Genomic DNA, 12,676 nt, shown 5'->3' with positions numbered 1-12,676 from the left:
CCAAGTCTTGAGACGGCCCCAGGAAGTGTGACATAGAACACAAGTGGAAGAGTGAACCTTGGAAAGGTCCTTTCGTCCCTGGGGGTGGGAGAGAAGACGCATGTGGGTAGACCTGAGCCAGCCATGGGTCCTAATTCTCTAGTGCTGCACCGGAAATGCCGCAGCAAGTAGTTTCAACAAACAGAAACTGGGTTTCTCACAGTGTGGGAGGCTCGACAACAGAAGCCAGAAGAAGGCTTTCTCTGTGTGTCCACTCCGGACGAAGGTCCTTGTCTCGTTGAGCTTCTGCTCCTGGACAATCTTTATGTAGCTTCCCATCTCTCTTCCCTAAGCACTGCTTCTCTCAGTTTTGTGTGTAATCTTCTGAATTCTCCAATACATGGAGTCTTCACACCCTACACGGGTGCCATCTCCTACATGTAACAGAGACAGCCCAGTCCAAGTGGGGCTACAGGGACAGAGGCTGGGGTTTACAACACATAGTCAGTGGGCACGACTCAGTCCATAACACCTGGTGAATGAGTGCCTAGCCAATTGGTTTTATTTTCACAGTGTGGTTGAGGGAGGCGAATTGAGCAGGTATGAAATAGTGTTTTGGGGACGTGGATAATTAAGCATACCAGGTAAGTATTGCAGGATTGCCTGGTAATTGCAATTGCCCAGTTGAGACTTGTGGTCAACAACCTTAAATGAAATTGGCCAGCCCTGAGGCAGTGTTTCACCTTTAGCTGCTGGCTCTGAGTAGGTGGTTAATTGGGTCTGGCCCGGTTTCTTGGCATTGATTGCAGAAGATAGTGTGGGGGAACAGAGGGAGTCGGGCACGTAGGAGCTTGAATTGCTATTGAATTAAAATAATAAAATTTTAATCATGAAAATTAATTTTGCACCAAATGAAAAGGTTTTAAATAAGGCAGTCTGTAAACGTCTAGCCTCCACATCCACCATCTGTCTGTCAGTGTGTTGTGCTTGGTGGCCTGTGGGTTGCTGCGATGCAGGGAGCTATGTCACTGGGATTTCCAATGCCAGCACGGTCACCCAAAGTGAACAGGTCTCAGCAGAGCCTCCAGACAAAGAACAGACTTCAAGAAGAACTCAGAACCCCACATCAATGAAAGGGACCACCGAAAACCTTACACATAGCTTTGGACATTGTAAGACACCAAAGGCCTGGTGGGTGAAACCAGCACATTATCGGAGAGAGTGTCAGAAGAGGGACCCCTTGGGTCAGAGGATGTTCGGATTGTGACTCAGGAAGAGCCGCTTTCTTGGAGCGAGTCAGCCGCTGTGACACGAGTCAGGTGAACCCTGTGAGAGTGAAGCCTTCAGGATCCTCAGGTGCTGCTGGGGCACAGCTCAGCTGCAAAACTCTGCTGGTAATGGGTACTCGGAATGGCGAAGGACAATTTGAAATCGTCACAAATGAAGTAGAACACCTAAAGAGCGATATCCTAGGTATTAGCGAGCTGAACTGGCTGAGACGGCTATCTTGGCCTTTTGAATCAGAAAATCATACTGTGCTGGAATGACACAATCAAGTGGAATAGTGTTGCATTTGTTTTCAAAAGGAACTCAGTCTTGAAGTTCAAGACTCTCTTATAGGATTATATTATCTGTCTTCTAGGAAAACAAATCAATCTAAGTATTATTCAGATTTATGCACCATCACAAAAGGTAGTGAAGAAGAAAGGGAAGAATTCTACCCACATCTTCTGTTGGAAATTGAGGAAACGTGGAATCAAGAGGCATTGATAATTACTGATGGTTGGAATGCAAAAGTCGGACACAAAGAGGAACAACCATTGGAAAATGTGGTCTTGGTGATGGACACAGCGTTGGAGATTGCATGATAGAATCTGGCAAGACCAAAACTTGTTCATAGCTAACTTGTTTATTCCAGCAACACAAAAGGCAACTACACACATGGACCAATCCAGATGGAGTACACAGAAATCAAATTGGCTACATCTGTGGGAAGAGACATTGGAGAAGCCCGATATCAGCAGCTAAACCTAGGCCAGCATCTGTCTGGAATACACTATCAATTCTGTAAGTTCAGGTTAAAACTAAAGAAAATTAAAAGAAGTCCATGAGATCCAAAATATGACCTTGAGTCTGCCCCACCTGAATGTAGAGAACATCTTCAAGAACAGATTGGCTGCATCGAACACTAATGACAGATGACCTGAAGAACTGTGGGAGGACATCAAGAACATTCATGGACAAAGTAAACGATCATCAAGAAGACAGGGAAGAAAGAAAAGGTCAAAGTCGGAAGAGACACTGAAACTTGCTCTTAAGCGTGGAGTAGCTAAAGCAAGTGGAATAATGATGACGTCAAAGAGTTGAATAGAAATTTCAAAGGGCAGCCTGAGAAGAGAAGCCAAAGCCCAATATATTATAATGAGATGTGCAAAGACCATGAGTTAGAAAACCAAAAAAGAATATATTCGGTATATCTTAAACTAAAATTCAAGCCTCCCGTTGCAATATTGAAAGATTCCATGAGCAAAACATTGAATGATGCAGGGAGGAAGATGGAACGAGTACACATAGTCACCATGTGCTAAAAAGAACTGGTCAACATTCAGCCATTTGCGGAGGTAGCTTATGAGCAAGGACCAGTGGTGCTGAAGGAAGCACTTCAAGCTGCACTGAAAGCATTAGCCAGACACAAGGCCCAGCAATTAATGGAATACCAACTGAAATGTTGCAACCAGACCTACTTACTGGTCGCTGCCAGGCAATTTGGAAGACAGCAACTTGGCCAGCTGACTGGAAGAGATCATATTTGCCCTCATTCCAAAGAAAGACGACCCAACAGAATGCTTACATTATAGAACAATATCATTAATATCACATGGAAGTAAAATTTTGCTAAGGATCATCCAACAACAGTGGCAGCAGTACATTGACAGGGAGCTGCCAGAGGTTTAGGCCGATTCATAAGCGAGTATCATTGCTGATGTCAGATGGATCTTGGCTGAAAGTAGGGAATCCCAGAAAGATGTTTGTGTTTGACTCACTGCGCCAAGGTATTGGACTATGTGGATCATAATGAACTATGGATGTCCTGGAGAGGAATGGGAATTTCAGAACACTTCATTTGCTCCTGTGGAACCTGTTCATAGATCAAGAGGCAATTGTGCAAACAGAACAAGGGACAAGCAAGGATTAAAATCAGGAAGGTGTGCTTCAGGACTGTATTCTATCACCATACTTGTTCAATCTGTATGCTGAGCAAATCATAGGGACACTGGACTATATGAAGAAGAATGTGGCATCAGAATTAGGGGAAGACTTATCAACAAGCTTTGATAAGCAGGTGGCACACCTTGCTTGCTGAAAGTGAGCAGGACTGCTGAAGCACTGGATGCCGAAGCTCAAGGTTTGCAGCCTTCAGCACGGGTCACAACTCAATGTAAGAAGACCCAAATCCTCACACCTGGACCCATAGGGAGCCTCGTGACAAATAGAGAAAAGATTGGAGTTGTCAGGGACTTTGTCTTCCCTGGATCCACCATCAGTGCGCGTGGAAGCAGATGTCAAGAGATCAAAAGATGTGTTGCTTTAGGTAAGTCTGCTGCACAAGACCTATTTTTTAAAAACCTTGCTGCTATTAAGTCACTACTGACTCATAGTGAACTTATAAGGCAGGGAACTAACCCTGTGAGTGTCCGAGACTGTGGCCCTTTATGGGCGCAGAAAGTCCCGTGTTTCCCTCAGAGCTGCTGCTGGTTTCCACCTTTAGGGCCGCAGCCACACTGGCAACTACTGCACCCCCAGAGTTCTTCACGACCTCTGTGTAGCACTGAAAAGCAAAGACGGGGCTTTGAGGACTGAGAGGCACCTGACCCAGCCCTGATACGTTGATATGCCTCCTGTGCATGTGAAAGTTGGACACCGAAGAAGGACGACTGGGAAGAATTGATGCGTTAGAATTGTAGTGCCAGCGAAAAATAGTGACAGCAGGATGAACCAGTAAAAGGACAGACTGATCTGTCTTGGAAGAAATCTGGCCGGAGCACTCCTTAAGGCTGAGATGGTGAGACTTCATGCATGCGTTGCACATGTTGTCACGAGAGCCCAGTCCCTGGAGAAAGACATCATGATTGGTCAAGTGGAGGGGCAGAGAAAACTGGACGGCTTGTAGGAGATGGATCCACCCAGTGGCTGCTTTACAATAGTGGGCTCAAGCGTGGGAACAATTGTGAGGACAGCACTGTGGTCAGACCCGACGCCGTGGCACCTGCCAGCAGCATCCATGTGAGGGCTCTGGGCGCATTTGACTACTAGCCTGCAGATTGGCCGCTCAACTTCATCAGTGGCTACATACAAGAAAGACCAGATGGTTTGCTTAAGGTCACAGCCAAGAAAACCCTATGGGACAGTTTCATTCACGCACACGCGCGAGAGGTCTTTAGGACTTGGAATCAACTTAGTTAGCAACACATGCAATCCTTGTTTGTTTGTTTGTTTATAAGTAAGTAGAAATGTTTCGATAGTCAAAGAAAACAGCCTAACAGCGTTCTTTTACAACCTAGGTTGCAAACTGCCAGGTGGTTGTTTAAGGGAAAAGCTGTCGGACTGATAGCAGAGAGCTTTCCAGGACATGTTTGTCTTGGTTATTGAGCGCTGCTATGACAGAAGGACCACAAGTGGCGGCTTGAACAAACATACAGTTATTTTGTCGCAGTGTAGGAGGCTGGACGTCCTTCGGGTTCCAGCTCTAGGAAGGACCCTGGTCTCCTGGGAGCATCTGGAAATCGCCACTTTGGGGCATCAGCGTCCCCTGTGACCAGGGGGTTCTCAGCGCAGCATCCCCGTCAGACAGTGGGTCTTACTGCTCCCTCTCTCTTGGTGATTGTGAGGTCCCGCCCTCTCTGCCCCTTCTCCCCCACTTCCATCTCTTGTAAGATAAATGGGATTTACAAGACATCACAAAATGGAGGATAATTATATTAGATCTAAAACCACAGAACACTAGGAATCATGGCCTAGGAAGGCGATGCATATTTAGGGAGACACAATTCATGACATGTTGTCAGCATCTTCTGTATTTTCAAAAGAGCTTAGCCTGGCTGGCAGTGAGGCCGGCTGTCTGTAGAGTGAATGAGGCATGTGTTTCGGGAGACTCGATCCTCATCTCAGACCTGTGACATCGAGCCCTGGGGATGTCTATCACTCCATTAAAACCTCTGTATCTCCACGTCAGTCCTCTTTGGTCCAGTGTTGGAGTTCAGCTCAGCCCTTGACTTGGCGTTTCCAGAGAGCTCCTGGCAAGTGGCAACCTGTTAATTGACCTTCACCGTCCTCACTGATAAAATCGAATGACAGTTTCATACCTGTCTCACCGCCCTGGTTTATGCTAATGAGGAGGCCAGGTGACCTTGTGCTATTGGGGCTTTGCATATTAAGGGGGCACACAAATTCAATTATTGTTTGGTCGGTTTTTACAAAGGGTTTATCATATGTAATTGATCGTATTTCTAGAATTGTGGGGTTTTCTTTCTTACCTGCAAAGAATTCTTCATGTCTTCCTAGATCTAGTGGGATCAGTGGAACTCTTGGACTTGCTTTTCCCATGACCCTTAAGGATGGTTTTATGATTAAAAACTTGGTTATTTTTCTGCTACCACGGGTTGGGGTGTACATGGTGTAGTAGAAAGAAAACAACCTTGGGATTTACGTTCCTTTTTTCTACTTACTCTGATTTCTCCACGCTTATGTCCGTCTGCCAAATAGGGATAAGACATACGGTGCTCGCATAAATTCAAGCTGACATATAAAGTCATTAGCCCAGTGATTGGTAAGAGGTAGCTGCTCAGAGAATGATAAGTTCTGCCTTTGCCATCACTGGTTTTTGTTTTTTAAGCCTTAGGATGTTTACTATTCTGACAGATGACTGCTGTCAGCCACCTGTTAAAATGTCTGACACATAAGCTATTGCTAACCACACAGAACAAATGACTAAAAGGGGGCTTGGCGGCAGCTTCCAGGGCAGGATTCACTGTAGCTGGTAGTATTTGCTAAGTCCCGCTGCTTGGTAGGCATTTCCCATATGCTTTCCATCGGTCCTCCAGTGATCTGCCCTGCAGAGTTGTTTAAGTTGGATATATTCAATCACCTTCTAATCAGTGTTATAATAAAAAAAGAGGTTTGTGGGCAGGCGGTGTCATCATTGCAGAGTAGAAAAATCCTACTTGTAAGTAATCTTTACGCCACAGGATCTTCCTAGCAAATGTTTGCCTTGTTCCTTTCCCACGGTACCATGTGTCCTGGCCATGCTGGCTGAATGACAAATTGTAATGACTGCACCCTGGTATCATAGAAACCGTGGAAATCAGAGGTGCACAGAGAGCACCCAGTGATCAGGGTTCCCAGGGTAAACTTGACCATGGTGCTGAGTCAGTGATTCAGGGAACTCAGACCCACATTTGTTCTATGAAACGGAACCACCCGTTACTGAACACTGACTTCGTGTCCCGCCCTGTGCTGAGCACTTCGTGTGTTCTGTTCCTTCAGCTCCAAAATGACCCCTGGGGCTTCACAGGGGAGGGTCTTGAGGCGCGGGAAAATGGGGCACTTGCTCAAGGTCACCCGTTCAGATGACAGAAAGAGCACGGCAGCCCTAGGTCTGTCTGACTCTGGTGAACTGTCCCACCCTGACTTTCCACTAGTGGTGTTTGGCGACCCGATTTTCAGCTTTGTCTTATAGGATGAAGTGGGATGTTACAGAAGGAATATGATGCAGAGACAACATTTTTCTTTGCCTGGTGAGAAGGGCTACTTTTATTCTGAGAATAACAAAAGTAAAATATCGTAGGAAGACCAGTTAATCCAAGGTGCAGACCCCCCCCCCAAAAAAAAGTTTATGCTTCTAAAAGTCAGAAGTGGCAAAAAGGTCTCAATCAGTGCTTCTCAACCTTCCTAATGTGGCGACCCTTTCATAGGGTCCCTCGTGTTGTGGTGACTCCCCAATCCAATCACAAAATTATTTTTGTTGTTACTTCATCACTGTAATTTTGCTACTGGTATGGATTGGGTGACCCCTGTGAAAGGGTCATTCGACCCCCAAAGGGGTTGTGACCACAGGTTGAGGACCGCTGGTCTGAGTGATGGAAGCCTGCCAGATTCTTTCTGAACAGGGTGGGACTCCGCAGACTGGAGCTTGGTATTGTCGCCTGTCCGTCTCACGTACTGGCACCCCCACTTAGGGCACTGACCGTGCGTCAGCGCGCGGTCAGACACTCACGGAGGCAGCATAGGCCGGCCTCTGAGGGCTGTTGTTAATGTACTGCAAATATTTTCTTTCAACAAATCCCTGATTTGTGCTGGTCATTTGGAAGATCCAAGGTAAATTGATCGAAGTCAACAGACTTGCTTTTCCTGCTTGCTTTACTGGGATAGTTGAGGTGAGAGAAAGAAAGAGATGTGAGGGGGGTGTTGGCAAGAAGTTGACTTCCCTAGCAGCGTGGGTCCGTGGGGACCCAGAGCCGCCTGACTACCTTCCACTGCCCTCCTTTGTGTATTCTCTATTGGTCCAACATTGCCCACTGGAAACTGGTTCTTGCAGGAGGGGTGAGGGTGGGGGAAGCCTCTTACTCTTTGTGCATACTATTTACAATGATATATGCATAATATGCATGAAGACAGGCTTTCTACTCCCATAAGCCCCCTGGAGCAGTTCTACCCTGACCGCCAGGGTCGCTCTAGGTTGGAATTGACTCAATGGCCATGGATGAGTGGTGTATGATATAAGAAGCTGTGCTTTATATCTGGGGTATGAATTTTTCTCATGGGCTGGGCCGGGGGTACGGGTGGCGTGTTAAAAAGATCCCCCGGGGAAGGATAGAGCAGGTGGAGGATGATACCAGGGGACTGTGGGATTGAGAGGAAGGACAGAAAAGGGCTAACTTAAAACAGCTCGAGTTTTCTTTTAAAGTAAGGTTATGGTGGTGGCAGTGAACATAAGCACTGCAGGATCACCACCTCCCCCCCACCCCCCAGGCCGCTGAACATACGACTCGCAATGAGAAGGGGCCCAAAACACCAAACTCACTGCCCTCGAGTCGCTTCTGACTCCTAATGGTCCCATTAAGTCGGGTAGACAGCCCTGTGGGTTTCTGAGTCGGTAAATCTGGGAGTGGGGAGCCTCCTCTGGCTCCCTCAGAACAGCTCTCCCTACACAGCGTCATCATTTCAGAGTGTTTCTTTGAGCATCAGCCAAAGTGTGCCTGGCACCAGTACCCGCAAACTTGCGGTTTCTCACATGAGGGCGCAGGGTTTCCACCCTTCAGCCCTGAGGGGGCACTGCCAGTGCTTGGCTGTTCCATGCAGCGCCTGTGAACGTCTGCTTCGCCGAGGGTGACACAAATGCCTCTTGATACTGTGGCACATATCGATCAAACGAAACCAGCGGGAGTGGGGACCCAAAGCCCATCTGTGGGCAACTGGACACCCCCTTACAGAAGGGTCATGGGGAGGAGACGAGCCAGACAGGGTGCAGTGTAGCAACAAGGAAACATACAACTTTCCTCTAGTTGCTAAATGCTTCCTCCCCCCACTATCATGATCCCAAATCTACCTCCCAAATCTGGCTAGACCAGAGGATGTACACTGGTACAGATAGGAACTGGAAACAGGGAATCCAGGGCGGATGACTCCTTCAGGACCAGTGGTGAGAGTGGCGATATTGGGAGAGTGGCGGGAAAGTGGAGTAAAAAGGGGGAACCGACTACAAGGATCTACATATAACCTCCTCCCTGGGGGATGAACAACAGAAAAGTGGGTGAAGGGAGACGTTCGACAGTGTAAGACATGACAAAATAATAATAATTTATAAATTATCAAGGGTTCATGAGGGAGAGGGGAACGGGGAGGGAGGGGGAAAATGAGGAGCTGATGCCAGGGGCTTAAGTGGAGAGCAAATGTTTTGAGAATGATGAGGGCAATGAATGTACAAATGTGCTTTACACAATTGATGTATGTATGTATGGATTGTGATAAGAGTTGTATGAGCCCCTAATACAATGATTTTTTTTAAAAAAAAACAACCCAGCAGTCGAACAAAAATGCTGATGGGTAGGAATCAGTGTCTCAGAACAAGCTGCTGAAAGCCCAGAACAGCTTTTGTCCTAAAGACAGGAAGTGCTTCAGCGCTGTTCTCTCAGCCGCTCCCCGGTACGGCTGCACTGTAAGCCGGCTGCATGAGAACAAAGTCTGTGATTAGCACAGTTCAGATTAATGAAGTGTCTGTCGCTCCATGTGGTTGAAAGGGTGAAAGTGCACTGTGGAACTCGCGTCACTTGTGAATCCCGTGATTCAAATGCAGGCTTTTAAACTCAGTGTTATCTTTGGTTGCCAGAGGAATGAGGCCAAGGCCGCGAGAAACCCGCGGCTGTATTCTCTTTGAATCCAGGCTTTGGGTGGAGAGGGTTATATTATAAAAAGTCGTGTTGCACATTGTTAAAATGTAAAGCCTTTATTAAAATCTAATTAATAGAATAAACTACCAATACCGAGAGTGCGCGGTTTGATGCATTTCCGATGGAACGTACCTAGCTATGAACCTGGTCCGCAGCCAGCATACCGGCCAGACCCTCGCGTTCCCCGTGTGGCCCCTCCTCAGTCAGAGCCCTTCCCGTGACCGCTGGCCGCGCTGGTCTGCCGTGGCCCCTCTCGCCAAGTGTGCATTGTCTAGAATTATGTGTGAACGCAACCGTCGGACCGTGTGCTGTCTGGCAATATTGATACACGTATCCTTTTAGTTCTAGTTCAGACATCATAAGAGACCTCCTAGAAGAAGAGGAAGCCTGGGAAGCCGCACATAAGTGAGTTTTCATAATCAAGAAAGAAGCTTGTCATGCTCTGTAGTCGGTTTTCAAACAAAAGAATATTTGTGCTGATTTAAAACAATAATCCACACGATCAAGGTAAAGATTTCCAATTTACTACTTGTTTCCTGTATATTTCTGTAGAACTAGGACCCTCGTGTGATAATTCTCGGTTCTTGTCAGAAGCTGTTGTCTACAGTTGAAAACACTGTCCTTCTCCGGACTTCACAGTTGGACCTTAAGCACGGACTCAGAGTCTTTAGAAAATGTGTAATCTCTCTCTGGTGTTGTCATTCATGAGACCTGCTTCGTGTAAGCTAACTGGGTGTCACACCTTCCCTCTTCCCCTGCTAGACCACGCAGAGACATGAGGCCGCTGGAGGGGGGAGGGGAGACCATGCTGGAGAATAGTGCAATTGCATCCCTTTCCCATTCAGAGGTCAACTCACTCAAGCTCATTGCCTTTGATTCTATTCATTGCGACCCTACAGGACAGAGTAGAACTGCCCCCATGGGTTTCCGAGGCTGGAAATCTTTGCCAGAGCAGAAAGCCTCCTCTTTCTCCCGAGGAGCGGCTGGTGGGTTCAAACTACTGACCTGGCAGTTAGCAGCCCAACTTGTAACTCACCGCTCCCCCCCCAGGTTCCTCCTCTACAGATAGCAACCTGTCATACGCCGCGTTGCGTTGCGTGGCCTCACTGCATTGTGTGCCCACAGACTTCGTATGGGCCTTCGGAGCCACCGAGCCACTCCGCCAGTTCTTCGTCTCCTTCTACATGATGCTTTTCGCAAACCTGCGCACTTTCCTTAAAGGCTCCACCCTGGGCCGAAGACCTCTCCTCCTCCTTAGGGAGAAAAGTAGAAGGCATCCTAGGGAAGCCCCCATCTCCCCAAAGCCAGGCATTTCAATCTCCTCATTCCTCCTCGCATAGATAAGATGTCCCTGTGCCATCTGAGGCTGACTGCTCCTGCTGCCCCATCCTTCCCTCTGGTCAGGAAGCGAACTGTGCCTTTCTCCCTTTTCCTCCCTGTGGGCAACCCCTCCCTCTGAAGCGCGCCTTTCTTGGGTGCAGGTAGAGACCGGGCTCGAGTCTTGCTTACCTCGGAAGAAACCCCCGATCCCCATGCTTCTGCAAGGACCATCGTCTGTCCCCTTCCTTCTTGATGGGATTGTCTCTGCAGGCAGTTTTCCTTTGCCCTCGTCCTCAGCGTCTTCAGCCGTGTCCCTGTCCTTCTGACGTCGCTTCCCGCAGGTCACTGACAACTCCTGGCGCTCGTCCAAAGGGCTTTTTTTACACTCACCGTCCTGGGCTTTTCAGCAGCGGGGGATACGTTGACCTCTCCCCTTCCTGTCCTTTCTCTGGGCCTGGGTTGAACACAGAACACTGCTTCTCTTGACTGCTTTTCTCTCCTGACTACTTTTCTGGCCGCTCCCTGGTGATATTGGGAAAGATTAGGTTTATCTCCACGTGGACTCACATCTCCCGAGAGTGCCAGATGCGTCCAGCCAACACCTCCTTGATGGCTCGTCTTGGTATTTTTAAGACCCTTCAAAGTCAACATGTGAAAAGCGGAACAAGCGACAAAGCTAAACATTTGATCTTCCTCATGCTGTCGCCTCCCCACGCTTTACCGTGAGACGAGGGGGCCCTTTTCCAGCGCTCCTTTCTAGTTCACTGCCTCGGCCCCAAGACGTCGTGCTCGCCGTCCCACTCTTCCTCACCATCTCGCACATCCAGGACCAGTCCTGGGATTTCACTTTCTCGGGCTTGTTGAACTAAGCCCCTTCTTTCTCCCTCTCTCACCATTCGAATCCACACACCGGTCATATTCCGGTTAGACAGTCGCCTTGGAGTTGGTCTCTCCTCATTCCTCCTGGCTTCTTTACAGTCTCATCCCCGAGTGGTAGCTCGAGCAATCTTTCAAAATACAAGATCCGATTCCTGTTGCCACCCCCTCCCCCTTTAAAAATCCCCGTTGGCTTCTTGTTGCTTTCAATGTTAAGAGAGGACTGCTAGACCTGAAAGGTGATCTCTTGCCCCTTGGTCTCCACCAGAGGTGGGTAGGTTTTGAGGTGGAATAATTTAAAAAGCATTGGAAAGCCGTATATGTGTGAAGATGAAACAGCAGTGTGGCTGCATACTGAAATAAAGAAGAAAACTAAGCTGTCATAGTTTGATTTCAAGGATTTTTATTCAAATCCTGGTGATTTCATTTGCTTATTTTATGTATATATGGCTCTCGAATAATTTTGAAATTATAAGGGACGGGATTGGCTCTTCTTCCATCTCAAAAGATTGCCACCCCTTGTTCAGACTGACCCTTTTTGAAACATAGGCCTCGTTTTCTCTCTCTCTCTCTCTCTCTCTCTCTCTCTCTCTCTCTCTCTCTCTCTCTCTCTCTCTTCCATTCCTACATACTCACCTCTCTGCCACCTTTCAGCAGGCTGGTCCCTCTACCCAGACATTCCTTCCTCGTCCCGTCATGTACCCTAATCACACTTCAGACATCCCCAGGGGTTCTATCTTCTGAAAGTCTTCGCCGGCCTTCTTACTAGGCCAGAGGCTCCTAGTCACGGCTCCTTCCACCCTGGCCTTTTCCGCCCTGCACCTCGTGCGCATCGCCTGTGAGCTGACCCGGTGAGCAGTCGGACCCCAGTGTCAGCACAAGCGTGATCCATAGTAAAGGGCACACTCTGGTGCTGCTACCATTGCTGTTCCTCTTTGGTAGTGAGCTCACGGGCTGGGGCGGGGGAGAGCATGTAGCAGTTAAGTGATAGAATGATGGAGCTGAGCTCCAACCCCAGTGTGTCCAGAGTCAGTGCTTGTACCCATGATCAAACT

At 48.0% G+C, this 12,676-nt stretch overlaps 1 protein-coding gene across 6 annotated transcripts in view; it reads left to right on the top strand.

The window, feature by feature from the left end:
- Window positions 1–12,676, top strand: part of RAD18 (RAD18 E3 ubiquitin protein ligase) — a 98,974-nt gene that overhangs the window by 76,977 nt on the left and 9,321 nt on the right. For 4 of the 6 annotated variants that reach the window (XM_075550386.1, XM_075550387.1, XM_075550384.1 and 1 more), the window contains one exon: window positions 9,768–9,830. The exons of 1 other annotated variant lie outside the window; for it this stretch is intronic. In XM_075550386.1, the coding sequence (XP_075406501.1) occupies window positions 9,768–9,830 (63 nt within the window). Of the gene's footprint in view, window positions 1–9,767; window positions 9,835–12,676 lie in introns of those variants that run through there. One more of the 6 variants, XM_075550388.1, reaches the window with a different exon arrangement.

The sequence above is a fragment of the Tenrec ecaudatus genome, chromosome 5 (genome assembly GCF_050624435.1).
Source record: "Tenrec ecaudatus isolate mTenEca1 chromosome 5, mTenEca1.hap1, whole genome shotgun sequence".
NCBI classification, from domain to species: Eukaryota; Metazoa; Chordata; class Mammalia; order Afrosoricida; family Tenrecidae; genus Tenrec; species Tenrec ecaudatus.
This window is presented reverse-complemented; position numbering and strand designations above follow the sequence as displayed.